General features: G+C 38.2%; 1 protein-coding gene across 2 annotated transcripts in view; it reads right to left on the bottom strand.

The window, feature by feature from the left end:
• Positions 1-14,303, bottom strand: part of AP1G1 (adaptor related protein complex 1 subunit gamma 1) — a gene marked incomplete at its 5' end in the record, with an annotated part of 80,980 nt that overhangs the window by 46,878 nt on the left and 19,799 nt on the right. Inside the window, one exon of one of the 2 annotated variants that reach the window (XM_082676434.1) lies at positions 7,284-7,487. In XM_082676434.1, the coding sequence (XP_082532560.1) occupies positions 7,284-7,484 (201 nt within the window). Of the gene's footprint in view, positions 1-7,283; positions 7,506-14,303 lie in introns of those variants that run through there. The other variant, XM_082676433.1, reaches the window with a different exon arrangement.

The following is a 14,303-nucleotide window of genomic DNA, read 5'->3' as shown; positions in this document are numbered from 1 at the left end:
TCCTTAACAACCGGTCTTAATCTATTGATACTTGCTTACCCACAGCAACCTTCTCCCTCTCCCCCCACCTACATCCCAAAGGGTTGACTGTGGTAACTCTTTGCTACTCACTGATTTTTTTATATTTATTTTCCAAGTGTTTTGAGACACTGTGGTTTTCCTTTAATTTAGAAAGCTCCTGCTGTGTCCAAACCAATGTGCTAGTCATTCTCACTGACACACAGAAAGACACATAAAAGAAAACCAGCATTTGAATATTTATCATAACATATGATAGATATATACCGTGACAGTCATGCACAAGCTACTGTGAAAACAAAGTAGGAAGGCCACCCAATTCAGGTTAGAAACTAAGAAAACATCTGAGAAAGGTTTCTATCTCTTTATATAACACTTAGTGGAACAGAAAGAAACCAGTTAGGAGCTTTGCCTCTCTTATCCTGGTTCTAGCTAAGAGACCTAAGTGAGTTATTTCAACAATCTGGGCCTAATTTCCTTATCACTTAGGTAACTGAGCCACATCATGGAAGACAGCACCCTAACAGCTGTCCTACACTCCATGTCTTCCAAGGCAAATAGTCCCTAATTCTCTCCAGCTGATCCTTGAATTTTTCTCAATATTTTCTCAGCAGAAGCATTCCAGAGAGCCATAAGCAACAAGCCTTAAGGGACTGAAGTTATCAGCCTCCTTTAGAACAAATACAGTGCCTTAAAAATCACTAATCAAAATCACCTGGGAGGGTTCTAAGATTTTTATATATATATATATATATATATATATATATATATATGTCACCCCCAGGATATTCTGATGGAGTAGATTTGAGAGAAAGCCTAACAACTTAATTTTTACATACTTTTCCTAGATGACTCAATGCTCCAATTTTCCTTGAATTTCAAAGCAATTTTTAATAGGAGAACTTTACCAAGTTTCTGGCCTTGTTACATTTTTCTGAAGCAAGTACAAATATATTGCCTTTTATCAGCATTTAATCTGGTTGCCCTTTAGAAAAAGCTGCACTCATTTTGTTAGCTTTTAGAACAATTTCCCAAAAGGTCAAATGCACATATACATTTGCTTTTAATTTAACATTGAGCTTTATGATGTGAACAATCATCTTGATGAAAAGATGCAATTAAAATATTGTAAACATTAACGGATCTGCAACTGATTGGTTAGGTCTTAGTTATTTGTATTTCATTTTAATGCTCAGAAATAACTTTCCAGTTTATACACATACCCACACACACACACACACACACACACACACACACACACTCACTCACTCACACACACACAATTTTTGAAGAACAAGATTATAACTGCTTTACCACTGTGTAGCTTGGCAACATAAAATCTACATGGACCAGAGCCTGTTTTTTCATTCTTCTGGCATTAACATTCCTATTGTATCCCATTTTTTTTTCTCTTGAGAAAATTTATCATGAAATATTTTACTCAAAAATTTGACCCACCAACGAGCTTTATCAAATCTTAACATTTTACCCTATTTATTTTAATAAATTTAATATTACAAATTCAACTGAATCCCTCTGAATAGTCTGCCTCAATCTGTTCCCTCTCTCTATCCCAGGACTGACCAAAACTCAAAACTGCTGTTGATCATTGTCATGTCATGTCCTTAGCTATACATGTAGAGACAATTGTTTCTGAATGTTTTAAACTTTACACAAAGTATCATATTGTATTCCTGCTCTTTTCACTCAACATCTTTTGAGCACTACTCACATCCAGACAAGAAGCTCTAATTCAGTCATATTCATTGCTATAGAGCATCCCATGTATGAATATACAACTTACCTATTCATTTTTTAAAATAAATTTATTTTTTTTATTTATTTTATTTTTGGCTGTGTTGGGTCTTTGTTGCTGCACGCGGGCTTTCTCTAGTTGTGGCGAGCGGGGGCTACTCTTCGTTGCAGTGCGTGGGCTTCTCATTGCCGTGGCTTCTCCTGTTGCGGAGCACAGACTCTAGGCACGTGGGCTTCAGTAGTTGTGTCACACGGGCTCAGCAGTTGTGGCTCACGGGCTCTAGAGCGCAGGCTCAGCAGTTGTGGCACACAGGCTTAGCTGCTCCGTGGCATGTGGGATCTTCCCGGAGCAGGGCTCAAACCCACATCCCCTGCATTGGCAGGCAGATTCTTAACCACTGCGCCACCAGGGAAGCCCAACCTACCTATTCTTTTTATGGAGATACAGATTGTTCCCAATGCTTTCCTAACAGAAACAAAACTACAATGAACACTTATAAAACGTCTCTTTTTAAACAGACAAGGAGCCTTGATCAGATTCAGGTTTATCAGTTTTTCTTTTGTTTTGATTTAGCAAATATAATTCACAGGTGGTGGTATGAACTTTCATCAGGAGGCATATAATTATTTCTGGTGGTTGTCTCTCCTGTGACATGAGCAGCACCGGCGATCATCAGGAATTGCAAAATGGTAATATCCTAATTCTTCCATTCCTTCTTCATTAGCTGGATTATTCCTCTAAGGAGCAATTTCTCTATGTATACCATTGGATCACCAATAGTTCCTTCAGAAGGAACTTAGCAATAATTCCTTTACAAGGAACTACGGGTAAGGAAAGGCAGGATAAATGTTTGTTTCTTTCATTTATCAGTTTTCAAAATAATGAGTCAGTTCCCTAGTATCCTCCAAAGATGACCAATGAAGTTTTCAAAAAATTTTTAAATTATTATGAACTCACTGATATAAACTTACTTGGTATGTTTCAACTACAATTATTACTTTTATTAAAAGCTCAAACTTTCTCATTTTGAGCCATGACAGCCTCCTCTTGTGGCTACCATATCCTTTTAAAATGACCTCTGTAGTTTTTCTTGCCTTCTGGTACAGTACAACAGTCCAAGCTTATTTTGTACATTTCCTGCCCCAGATTTGGGATCAGCCATCTTTCTAATGGGCCTGACCCTTTTAGAATAAAAGGGTATTTGGAGACCACAATCTGAGCTTAAGTGTGCTCAAGGCAAGGATGCCTACTATCACCTCTTCTTTTCAATATTGTTCTACATGTACAGTATAATAAGGAAATAAGAAAATGTTTAAGGATGGAAAAGGAAGGGAACTGCCATCATTTGCAGACAGTATTGTTGACCATATGGAAACAACAGAGTCCACAGGGACTCTTAGAACTAAGTAGTGTTGCTAGGCAGATAAATAGACAAAAATCAATTATATTTCTATATACCTACAACATAATTATTAAAAAATTTAAAGAATGCTATTTCCAATAGGAACAAGAGCTCCAAAGAACCTACCAATAAGTTTCACCAAAGATGTGTAAGACCTTATGGAGAATACTGTAAAACTTTAGAGAACCTAAGGAAGTGAAATGCTATACTATACTATACTGATGGAGAGGAAGACTATTGCAGACAGGTAATTGGGTACAGCAGGCCAGGATGGAACTGGGGAGAAACAGAACGCATGCCCAGCCTGGAGAAGGTCCCTAGCCTACTACTACCATGTGAAAATGTGGATCCAGTGTTGCCAAATCCTCTGACTTTCTCAGAGAAACTAGAAATCCAGATTTCCATGAGAAGTTCTTTGATTTTTATACATAGACAGCAAACTCAAAACAATTTTAAGTACTGTGCAGGACAAACAAAATACATCTGTGAAGAATTTGGGCCCTGAGTCACCATTTTCTACTCCTGCAATCTACCCACTTCTTCAGATATTCAACTTTATTTCTGGGTTGTGTTTAAGCCAGACACGTGAAAGGTTACACACCCTACAGGAAATCTATCATTGCTTTTGTTGTAAAAATGTTGAGGATATTGTCTCTTACATTACTAAAAGAGCCCTAAATAAAAGACCCATGAAAGAACATCCCTTTTAGAATTCAGTGCTTTTCCTAAATTTTGTTTGCTGTCCCTTAGGAAATGGTAAAATTGGTAATGTCTGACAGTTTTTTAAGAACAAAACATAAATGTTTAACATTTATTAATTTAATTAACCTTTAGAATAACCCTATAAAGTAGTATCACAAATATCCCCATTTTACATATGAGGAAACAAGAAAGGTCAATAGGTTCTTGCTCAAAACCACACAGACAGCAAAGTAACAAAGCCAATTCACATCGAGGCAGTCTGGTTCCCACAACTGTGCTCTTAAATTCTAGTAATAACAACCACATAACTGAATCTTTTTTTTCTTGCCTGAGCTGCCTCCCTAACAGCAACTACACAGGCCTTGTGTTCTGAATTCTTCCTTCTCCTAACTCTTACCTTCTACTATTCTTTTTCCCTTTTAAATAGATGCTGGTAACATATGCCATCTCAAATCCTTTTTACTGCAAGGCAGGGCTAAAATAATTAACTTAAAGCAAATAGCTATTTATAAATTTAAACTAAACACAAAGAATGAATAGGTTTTAGAGTTATACAAGGTTGAGTCACTTAAGTCACTTAAACTCTAAATTTCAGTTTAAATAAGTCACTTAAACCCTAAATTTCAGTTTCCTCATCTGTACTATGAGGATACTATCTACCTCATGGGTTTTATTGTAAAATTTAAATAAGACTCTTAAAATATGGTTATTAGAAATTTTTAAATTATACATCTGGCTCATATTTAATTTCTGTTGTACAGTATCATGTTAGATACTGCAGTGAAAAAGAAACAGGTGAAATTAGCTTTAATAATATATTTTATTCAGCCCAATATATCTAAAATATCATTTCAACATATAATCAGCATATAAATTATTAGTTAGCTATTTTACATCTTTCTTTTGTACTAAGGCTTCTAAATACAGTATGTGTTTTACACTTACAGCACATCTTAATTTGTACACTACATATCCATCAGAAATATGTGAACTGTATTTAGATTTCATAAAACTCACAATTGATAAATAGATTCACATACCCAAGTTTTAAAACATATTTAAAAGTTTTCCAATAACTGCATCAAGTACCCACCCAAAATTTATTTTCCTTTAATATTCACCTCAGTTGAACTAGCCACATTTCCAAAGCTACACAACTAGTGGCTATCATAATGAACAGTGCACATCTAACAACTAAAATGCAATTAAAGGCTGGCTGTTTTTACACATAATTAAATGAAAATGACACTGTGATTCATACATGCAGGAGAGAGAATCTTGATAGGAACCTTTTTATGGGTACATTATAAAGGCAATTCCAATGGGTAGGGTACCAAATTACTGATACGGATAGGGCCGTGACTTATTCAGAGGGAATGTTTGAATTCCCTTATCCAAACAGAATGAGGGCCTTAAAATTATGATTCCTATTCCCACTCAGAAAAATCTTTATTTTTTTTGTATCAAAACTTTCCTTGAGTGTGAACACTCTCCGCCTAAGACTTAAATGTTTTATCTAATTAAGTTCCAAAACACCTAGACAGACCTGAAAAGCAGTTTCATTTAAACATGTTATAAAAATAAATCTTAGAGATATATAGAGAAAACTCCTTTACAAAATGAAATATCACCAAAGTCTATCCTATGATTTTAAATTCAAGAGTTTGTCTTTAAAGTACACCCTTTGGGGTTTCCCTGGTGGCGCAGTGGTTGAGAGTCCGCCTGCCGACGCAGGGGACACAGGTTCGTGCCCCGGTCTGGGAAGATCCCACATGCCGCGGAGCGGCTGGGCCCGTGAGCCATGGCCGCTGAGCCTGCGCGTCCGGAGCCTGTGCTCTGCAACGGGAGAGGCCACAACAGTGAGAGGCCCGCGTACCGCAAAAATAAATAAATAAATAAATAAATAAATAAAGTACACCCTTTGGAGTATATAAATCTACTGTTTCCATGATGTTAACAGCAGTACACTCTGAGTGGAAGGATTAGGAGTCTTCCCTTCACTTGACTATCGAACTTAATGAGTCTACTTAAAATCAACCAAAAAGAATATATGAATATCTACTTGCTCTATACTAATTATGTCACATACTACATGCATAACCACACCTAGATCCATTTCTGATATAGTAAAAGCATATGACGTTTATTTATAGAAGACAGCTGTTGTTTTTGACTGCCTAGTATCTGGTCCTTTCCTCTGATATTAACACCTCAATTTTCCTTTGGGGAATTAATGCTCTCCCACTCTCAACCATGTATTTCTAGAGAGGCTGATCTCATTTCCTGCCCCAAAATGAGCATAAAAGTAACCCAGGTCAGCCTGGTAAAATTCAATCCCATTACTTTTGCTCCTGACGCACAGGCTCAGCGGCCATGGCTCACGGGCCCAGCCGCTCCGCGGCATGTGGGATTCTCCCAGGCCGGGGCACGAATCCGTGTCCCCTGCATCGGCAGGCGGACTCTCAACCACTGCGCCACCAGGGAAGCCCAATCCCATTATTTTTTTGTTTTAACCTAAGGGTGAGGGAATTTCCTTCCACTGAAGTTAATGAGCTGAACAGAAGATAAACTGATGACCATCTTTCCTGATAAATATATCAAAACATTAACAACATTATCTTTGAATAATGCAAATATGGGTAGTATTTCTTTCTACTTGTACCTAATATTGCACATTGTTTCTTTTAATTTTGCAGTCTTTAACATAAAAAGACTACTTAGCATATAATTAAATTCTTAAGTGAAATAAAATTCAATAGCATTCATAAGAATTAAAAAACAACCCACTATTCCCTTCTCTGTGACTCAATCTCCACAACAAACGTGGAAAGAAGAAAGCACTTATCACCAAGAATATCATGCCCAGACTGGCTGTATGTGTTTGTATGTGGGAGCAAATCAAGAGGCAGACCTGTACAGTGGTTATAGCTATCAAGGAATGAGGTAATTAGGACAAAATCCTTAAATCCTATTACTTGGCAACCACCTAATTTCTTTTACTTAAAAACATCTGTCAGTGTTCCTCATAGTATCACTGCACTGAGGAAATAATTAAGAAAACATTTAGCAAACTTTTTAAAATGTATACTCATTATAGTCCAGGCCCTCTGTCAGAACAATCACAATCTACTGGTTAATCCCGGTCAATCTTTAAACTCACTGCCACCATTAAAACATACCCTAATCCACATAATGAGAGATTCCCAATGGAAAGGAATTGATGGCAATATCATGCCTTCCCAGGTCTGCAGCTTTCTCTCTCAATTCTACCCTCAGTCCACAATAATCAGACTACAAGGACATCAAAAACAGCCTGTCCTCCCCAACAGGAAAGACTAACAATCCCTGACCTATTGACATTAAAATAAGAGTACCCTTGCTAGATGTGGTCTCAGCCCAGCCTACCTGTCCAAAGTGAGCAGGGTAGCCCAGCATGTGCATATATAGTAATTTTGCCACATTCCGACACCGGTATGTATTGTCTTCTTCTCTAAAAGATGACCGAATTGCAGCACATTCTTTCTGGATCATTTCTCGTTCTTCGGCTTGGGTTCGGGCTGTCCGGATGGTCCGGATCAGCTCCCGCAATCTGATGGGGGCTGGCATCCTCTGGATATGGAAAGACATTAAATAAAGACGTTCATATTTTTTACTACCAAAACCATTCACACAACTTCCCACACACATTTCTGATTTTTAAGAATTTAAGACTTGCTGAGTCCAGTAATACAAAGTTCCAGCAAAGCTATTACATACAAACCCCTCAATTCATTAAACCTCTGGAAAGAACACAAATAAAAATGTTAAGTATTAACTAAAGCAAAATAAGACATAAAATACACCAATGACGTAAAGCCTATCACTAATATCAAACTATCTTAGGAACGAACTCAACCCATATCTTTAGGCAATCCTTAAATTAAGGAAAGGCCTATGCCTAACCTTTAAGAAGATAGATATTTTCTGCTCAACTGTTGTTAAACTCAACAAAGCTCAACAAAGTATCAGAGAAATACTGAATATGATCATAATTAAAGCTCAATTCAACAAAATGAAAGTTTAGGAGAAAAGACCAAATATCAGATTTAAACACCTTTCCAAGAAGCATAATCATCTCAGTATCCTAGGTACTCTTTGAAAATGTGATGAGGAAAAAAATAATAAACTGATCTCAGCATACAAAACTGTCAACTGAAAAAAACGCACAACCTAAGAACTGAGAACTATGTTTTATTCAGGGCATTACTGATGCCCAGGATACAGCATCTCAGATAGCTCTTCCAAAGAAGTAAGGGAGAAGCCAGGATATATAGGAGGTTTTGCTGTGGAAAAAAAACATGTAGTTGAACATCAAAAGATGACTGCTAATCCCAAAAACAGATGTCTCAAGGTAATGATTTTAGTGCTTTTCTATGTATGGGAAGATGCAAGAGTCTGGGCTGACTGAAATCATTCCTTTGATATGCATCTTAACTATCTAGGGCCCGTATCCTGTTTTTCTCCATCCCGAATTCCCCTCAAGGTGCACCATGCGGGACAGCTGCAGTGGCTGATGGTTTCACAGCTACAACATCCTTTGTTTACTGAAATGGCAGGTGACAAATTTTTGTCCAAAACACTACTGGTGTCATATTCTCATGAATATTTTTTAAAGTAATAATAATAACAGAGGACTTATAATAGACAAAACAATTACGAAAATTAAAAAAAAAAACCCACAGGTGGAGAATTTGCACTACCTAATTTCAAGAAATACTACAAAGCTACAGTAATCCAGACACTGTGGAACTTAATTTAAGGACAGACAGAGAATAATGGAGCAAAACAGAAAGTTTAGGAATAGACCTACACAAATATGTTCAACTGATTTTCAACAAAGGGGCCAAGGTTATTCAATAGGAGGAAGGACAGTCTTTCAACAAATGGTGCTGGCACAACTGGATATCTACATGAGAAGAAAAAAATTAACCCTGGACCCTAACCTCACACAATATACAAAAATTAACTCAAAATGGGACACAGAAGGAAATCTTTGGAAATGTGAGTTTAAGCAATCATTTCATACACAAGCAAAAAATACAAAAGAAATAATTAATAACTCGCATTTTATAAAAATTTTTAACTTTTACCCTTCAAAAGATGTCATTATAAAAATAAGGCAAGCCACAGAAAGAGAAATAATACAATTCCTATCCTACAAAGGACTTGTATTTAGAATATATACTTCTACAACTCAAAAATAAAACAATCTTACTTAAAAATGGGGAAAAGATTTGAATAGACACTTCTCAAAAGAAGGTATATGAATGGCTGTAAGCACATGAAAAGATGCTAACATCATCAGTCAGCAGGGAAATGCAAATTAAACTATAAAGAGATATCACTCCACACCATTAGAATGGCTAAAATTGTAGGCAAAAATATAGAACAAATGAACTTTCACAGACTGCTCACGGGAATGTAAAATGGTTCAAATACTTTGGAAAACAGTTTGGCAACTTCATATAACGTTAAATATACACTTGGCATATGATTCAGCAAATCCACTCCGTATTTACCCAAGAGAAATGAAAATATATATTCTCACCAAGACATGTACACAAATGTTCAAAGAAGCTTCATTTATAATTGCCACAAACTGGAAACAACCCAAATGTCCATAAACAGGTGAATCATAATCAGTATACCCCTATAAAAGAATACTTCTCAGAATAAAACAGAACCAATACACAACATACAAGAGTCTCAAAAACATTCTGCTGAGCAACAGGAACAAGAACAAGAGAGTACATGTTGTATGATTTCACTTATATGAAACTCTAAGAAAGACAAGTCTCACCTACAGTGATGGCAAAGAGATCAAAGATTACCTGAGAGGATAAAGATAGGGACTGGACTGGGATGCAAGGAAACCTTCTGCGGTGATAGAAATGGATATATGCACTTCTTGAAATTCACCAAACTGTATACTTAAAACAGTTGCATTTTATTTTATACATATTATACCTCAAAGTTAAGAAAAATGATAGAATTAGATAATCATTACAATCACCTTCAGTACATATTAGCTGTGGAATCCTAAACCAATGACTTTCAATGTTGTTCTAATCTAATATACCAGGAGGATGTCCCACTCCAATCAGTTCACTATGGTATCAATCCTCAAGGTAGGGATAGTACATTAGGAATTTAGAAAAGTTCCCTAGGTATTGATATGCTCTGGTATATTGGCCCTCTTAAGATTGTGTGTCCTAAACTATGCAAAACTACCTGTATAAGGCTGTTTTGTTACTTTTTTTTATATATAAATTTATTTTATTTATTTATTTTTGGCTGTGTTGGGTCTTCGTTGCTGCCTGCGGGCTTTCTCTAGTTGGGGTGAGCAGGGGCCACTCTTCGTTGCGGTGTGCAGGCTTCTCATCGCGGTGGCTTCTCTTGTTGCAGAGCATGGGCTCTAGACACGTGGGCTACAGTAGTTGTGGCTCGTGGGCTCTAGAGTGCAGAGCTCAGTAGTTGTGGCGCACGAGCTTAGTTGCTCCGCAGCATGTGGGATATTCCAGGACCAGGGCTCGAACCCGTGTCCCTTACACTGGCAGGCAGATTCTTAACCACTGCGCCACCAAGGAAGCCCCTGTTTTGTTACTTTTTAAAAGAACTATTCAAGGGTCTAGCGTTTGTAGTTTACAAAGCACTTTTACATTTATTATCTTCATCATCTCATTTGTTCCTTAGATCATTTTGAAGTAAGGGCAGAAAATCATTATCCCCACTTTGCCTTTGATGAAACTTGGTCTTAGAGCAACTATTCAACTTGCTTAACGTCACAAAGGCGGTAGCTGACAGAGCTAGCACCTGAACCTGGTATTAAAACTCCAAGAGTTCTTCCCAATACTTCAAAAATAAACATTATATTGGACTTCCCCAGCAGTCCAGTGGTTAAGACTCAGCAGTTCCAATGCAGGGGGACATAAGATCTCACATGCCGTGCGGTGCGGCCAAAAAAAAAAATTTTTTTAATAAATAAATAAACATTATATATACATGAAATAATATGATTGCTAGGATTTGTTTTAAACTACTCCCGGGGGAGGAACTTCCCTGGTGGTCCAGGGTTTAAGAATCCGCCTTCCAATGCAGGGAACGCACGTTTGATCCCTGGTCGAGGATCTAAGCCCGTGTGCCACAACTAGAGAGAAGCCCAAGCACCGCAACAAACAGCCCACACACAAAGAAGGATCCCGCATGCCGCGATGAAGATCCCAAGTGCCGCAACTAAGACTCAACGCAGCAATAAATAAATAAATAAATATTAAAAAAAAGAAAATACTCCCAGGGGAAAAAATATTGAGGAAGGAAAATAGGAGAGAAAAATATGCAACAAAATGGGCAAAATATTGATCACTGATGAAGGTATATGATAAATACATGATGGTACATTATATTATTCTCTATTTTCATGTGTATTAGAAATTGTTCATAACCAAAAGCTTTTTAAAAGTCAAAAAGCCTCAACAGGGGCTTCCCTGGTGGCGCAGTGGTTGAGAGTCCGCCTGCCGATGCAAGGGACACGGGTTCGTGCCCTGGTCCAGGAAGATCCCACATGCTGCGGGGCGGCTGGGCCCGTGAGCTATGGCCGCTGAGCCTGCACCTCCGGAGTCTGTGCTCCGCAACAGGAGAGACCACAACAGTGAGAGGCCCGCGTACCGGAAAAAAAAAAAAAAAGCCTCGACAAACAAGGCATTTCAATCCTTAAAATTTTTCATAAATAATAAAAAATATTAATAGAGATCTAAATAAAGAACTACTTTTCACAATAACCATAAATACCACGAACTTCAGGATAAAACAAAATTTAAGGGTAAGCAAAACCAACATACTCTATATTCTTTCAACACAGTGAAATATAAGAAAAGCATAAAGCTACTACAGCTCTCAGAGATCAAGAACTAAATATAAAATCAGTTTTCAACTGTCTAAAGCCCAGTCACTGTACTTTCTTTCCTTCTTCTTTTTTTTTTTTTTATCTTTTGGCCATTCTGTGCAGATGTGGGAGCTTATTCCCTGACCAGGGATCGAACCCATGCCCTCTGCACTGGAAGCATGGAGTCTTAACCACTGGACTGCCAGGGAAGTCCCTGTACTTTCAAAGAGAATAGTATTTATTATCAACCCTAACTTGGTGTGTGGGGAAAAAGAGAAATCTAAAAATCAATCGAGATTAATGGTAATACTCTGCTAAGAAATAACTTCTCTCTAGGAAGACCTCAATGATTCTACAGAGCAAACAAAGACTATCAGAAAAAGCCTAAATCTAGTCCCAAAACGTGTAGTCCAATGGGAAAAATCACAAAAGTTTAAGCCAGCTGAGAGAAAAACAAGTTACCTGGAGCAATTTCTCAGCTATCAGCCTCAGAATCACAGAAATATAGTTTATTCCACTAGCTTTTTTTTTTTTTTTGGCCGCACCATGCGGCATGTGGGATCTTAGTTCCCCGACCAGGGATCAAACCTGAGGGCCTTGCACTGGAAGCACAGAGTCTTAACCACTGGACCACCAGGAAAGTCTCAGAGCCACTACCTTTTTATGGAAGAAACTGAGGATGCAGGATGTTAACTACCTCGCACAAGGTCACAGAATTAGTTGCTAAGGCTGCCTCTAGCTTAGAGAAAAGCAGTGATTTTTTTTCCCTTGGGCTATGACAACTTACTACTACTTGACTTCTTTATATATCACAGGAAAATATCTTAATAGGTGTCAACTAAAAAATGCACATGGAAGTTGAGAATTATGTTTTATTTGAGGCATTACTGGAGACTATAGCCAGGGATAGAGCCTCTCAGACAGCTCTGAGGGACTGCTCCAAAGAGGTAATGGAGAAGCCAGGACACATGAGTTTTTGTAGGAAACAAAACAAAACAAAAAGAAACATGTAGTTAAACATCAAAAGATGTTAATCACAGGGCTTCCCTGGTGGCCGCAGTGGTTGAGAGTCCGCCTGCCGATGCAGGGGACACGAGTTCGTGCCCTGGTCTGGGAAGATCCCACATGCCACGGAGCGGCTAGGCCCATGAGCCATGGCCGCTGAGCCTGTGTGTCCAGAGTGCTCCGCAACCGGAGAGGCCACAACAGTGAGCGGCCAGCGTACCGCAAAAAGAAAAAAAAAAAAGATGTTAATCACAAAAAACAGACATCTTAAGTTAATGATTTTAGTGCTTTTCTATGTATGGGAAAATGCAAGAGTCTAGGTTTACTGAAATCATTCCTTTGATATGCATCTTAACTACTGAGGGCTGGTATCCTGTTTTTCTCCATCCTGAATTCCCTTCAGGGTACACCACTGGGGGGCTGCAGGGGCAACAGTGGCTGATGGCTTGATGGCTGGAAATGCTCTTTGTTTACTGAAATGGCAGGCAACATTTTTTTTTTTGTCCACATAGGCATGAATGAAAAACAAAAGTTTATTTACATAGTACTGAATTTAGTTTATATTTAGTATATTTCAGAATATATTCTAAGATCAAAACTAAACAAAAAGTTCTAGTTCCAGTGAAGATGGGTATAAACAACACTCCATGGAGACTCCTTCCTCTCTCTCCTCTGAATGCAACTAAAATCCTCGACAAAATGCATGCCACAGCTACCTGAGGACTCTGAAAAATAAATGACAGCAAGCAGACTGGAGAAAGAGAGCAGAATTTTAAGTTCCCTCAAACTGGCAAGAAGCTATCATTTTCCTCCAGTATTGCCCAGCCTGTACCCAAGGGCAGCCCAAAACCCAGAAGTGCTCGCTGGGTACAGAGAAGGAACTCTAAGAAAAACCCTCTCTTTCTGGTCCAAGGAGCAGGGAAAGAAATATAAAGGACAATGGAGGAAAAGGCTCTCTTTTGTTTAGTTTTGTCCTTCACTCCACCCGTGCCCCTAGGCAATACTGCAACGGTGCTGGCTGTGGCAGAAAAGCAATGGCAGTAACAGCCAGGCAGGCACCTAGAAACGGGGAAAGGGAGACTCTGCTCTTCTGACCAGAGGAGCTGTGATCCTAAGAGCATGGCATAAGTCACTCCCTATCCTCCCACTGCTTGATAAAGGGTGAATTCGCCAAGAAAATACAACAATCCTAATTGCAAACGTATTCGACAGTAGTGCTAAAACATATATGAGGCAAAAATTGATGGATATGAAAGGAAAAATAAACCACCACTCACTTATAGTTAGAGACTTCAACATGCTTTCTAAGAATAGAACTATAGACAGAGTATCAGCAAAGGTGTAAAAGACGTGAATGCCACTGTCAACTAACTGGATCTAACCAATATCTATAGAACACCCCAACCAACAACAACAGAATATACATTCTTCTCAATTACAGAACATTCACCAAGATAGACCATGTCTTGGGCCATTAAAAAAAAAAAGGGAATTCCCAG

The sequence above is a fragment of the Grampus griseus genome (assembly GCF_964374135.1).
Source record: "Grampus griseus genome assembly, chromosome: 19".
Classification (NCBI taxonomy): domain Eukaryota; kingdom Metazoa; phylum Chordata; class Mammalia; order Artiodactyla; family Delphinidae; genus Grampus; species Grampus griseus.
Note: the sequence above shows the minus strand (reverse complement) of the source record. Positions and strands in the feature narration are given on the sequence as shown.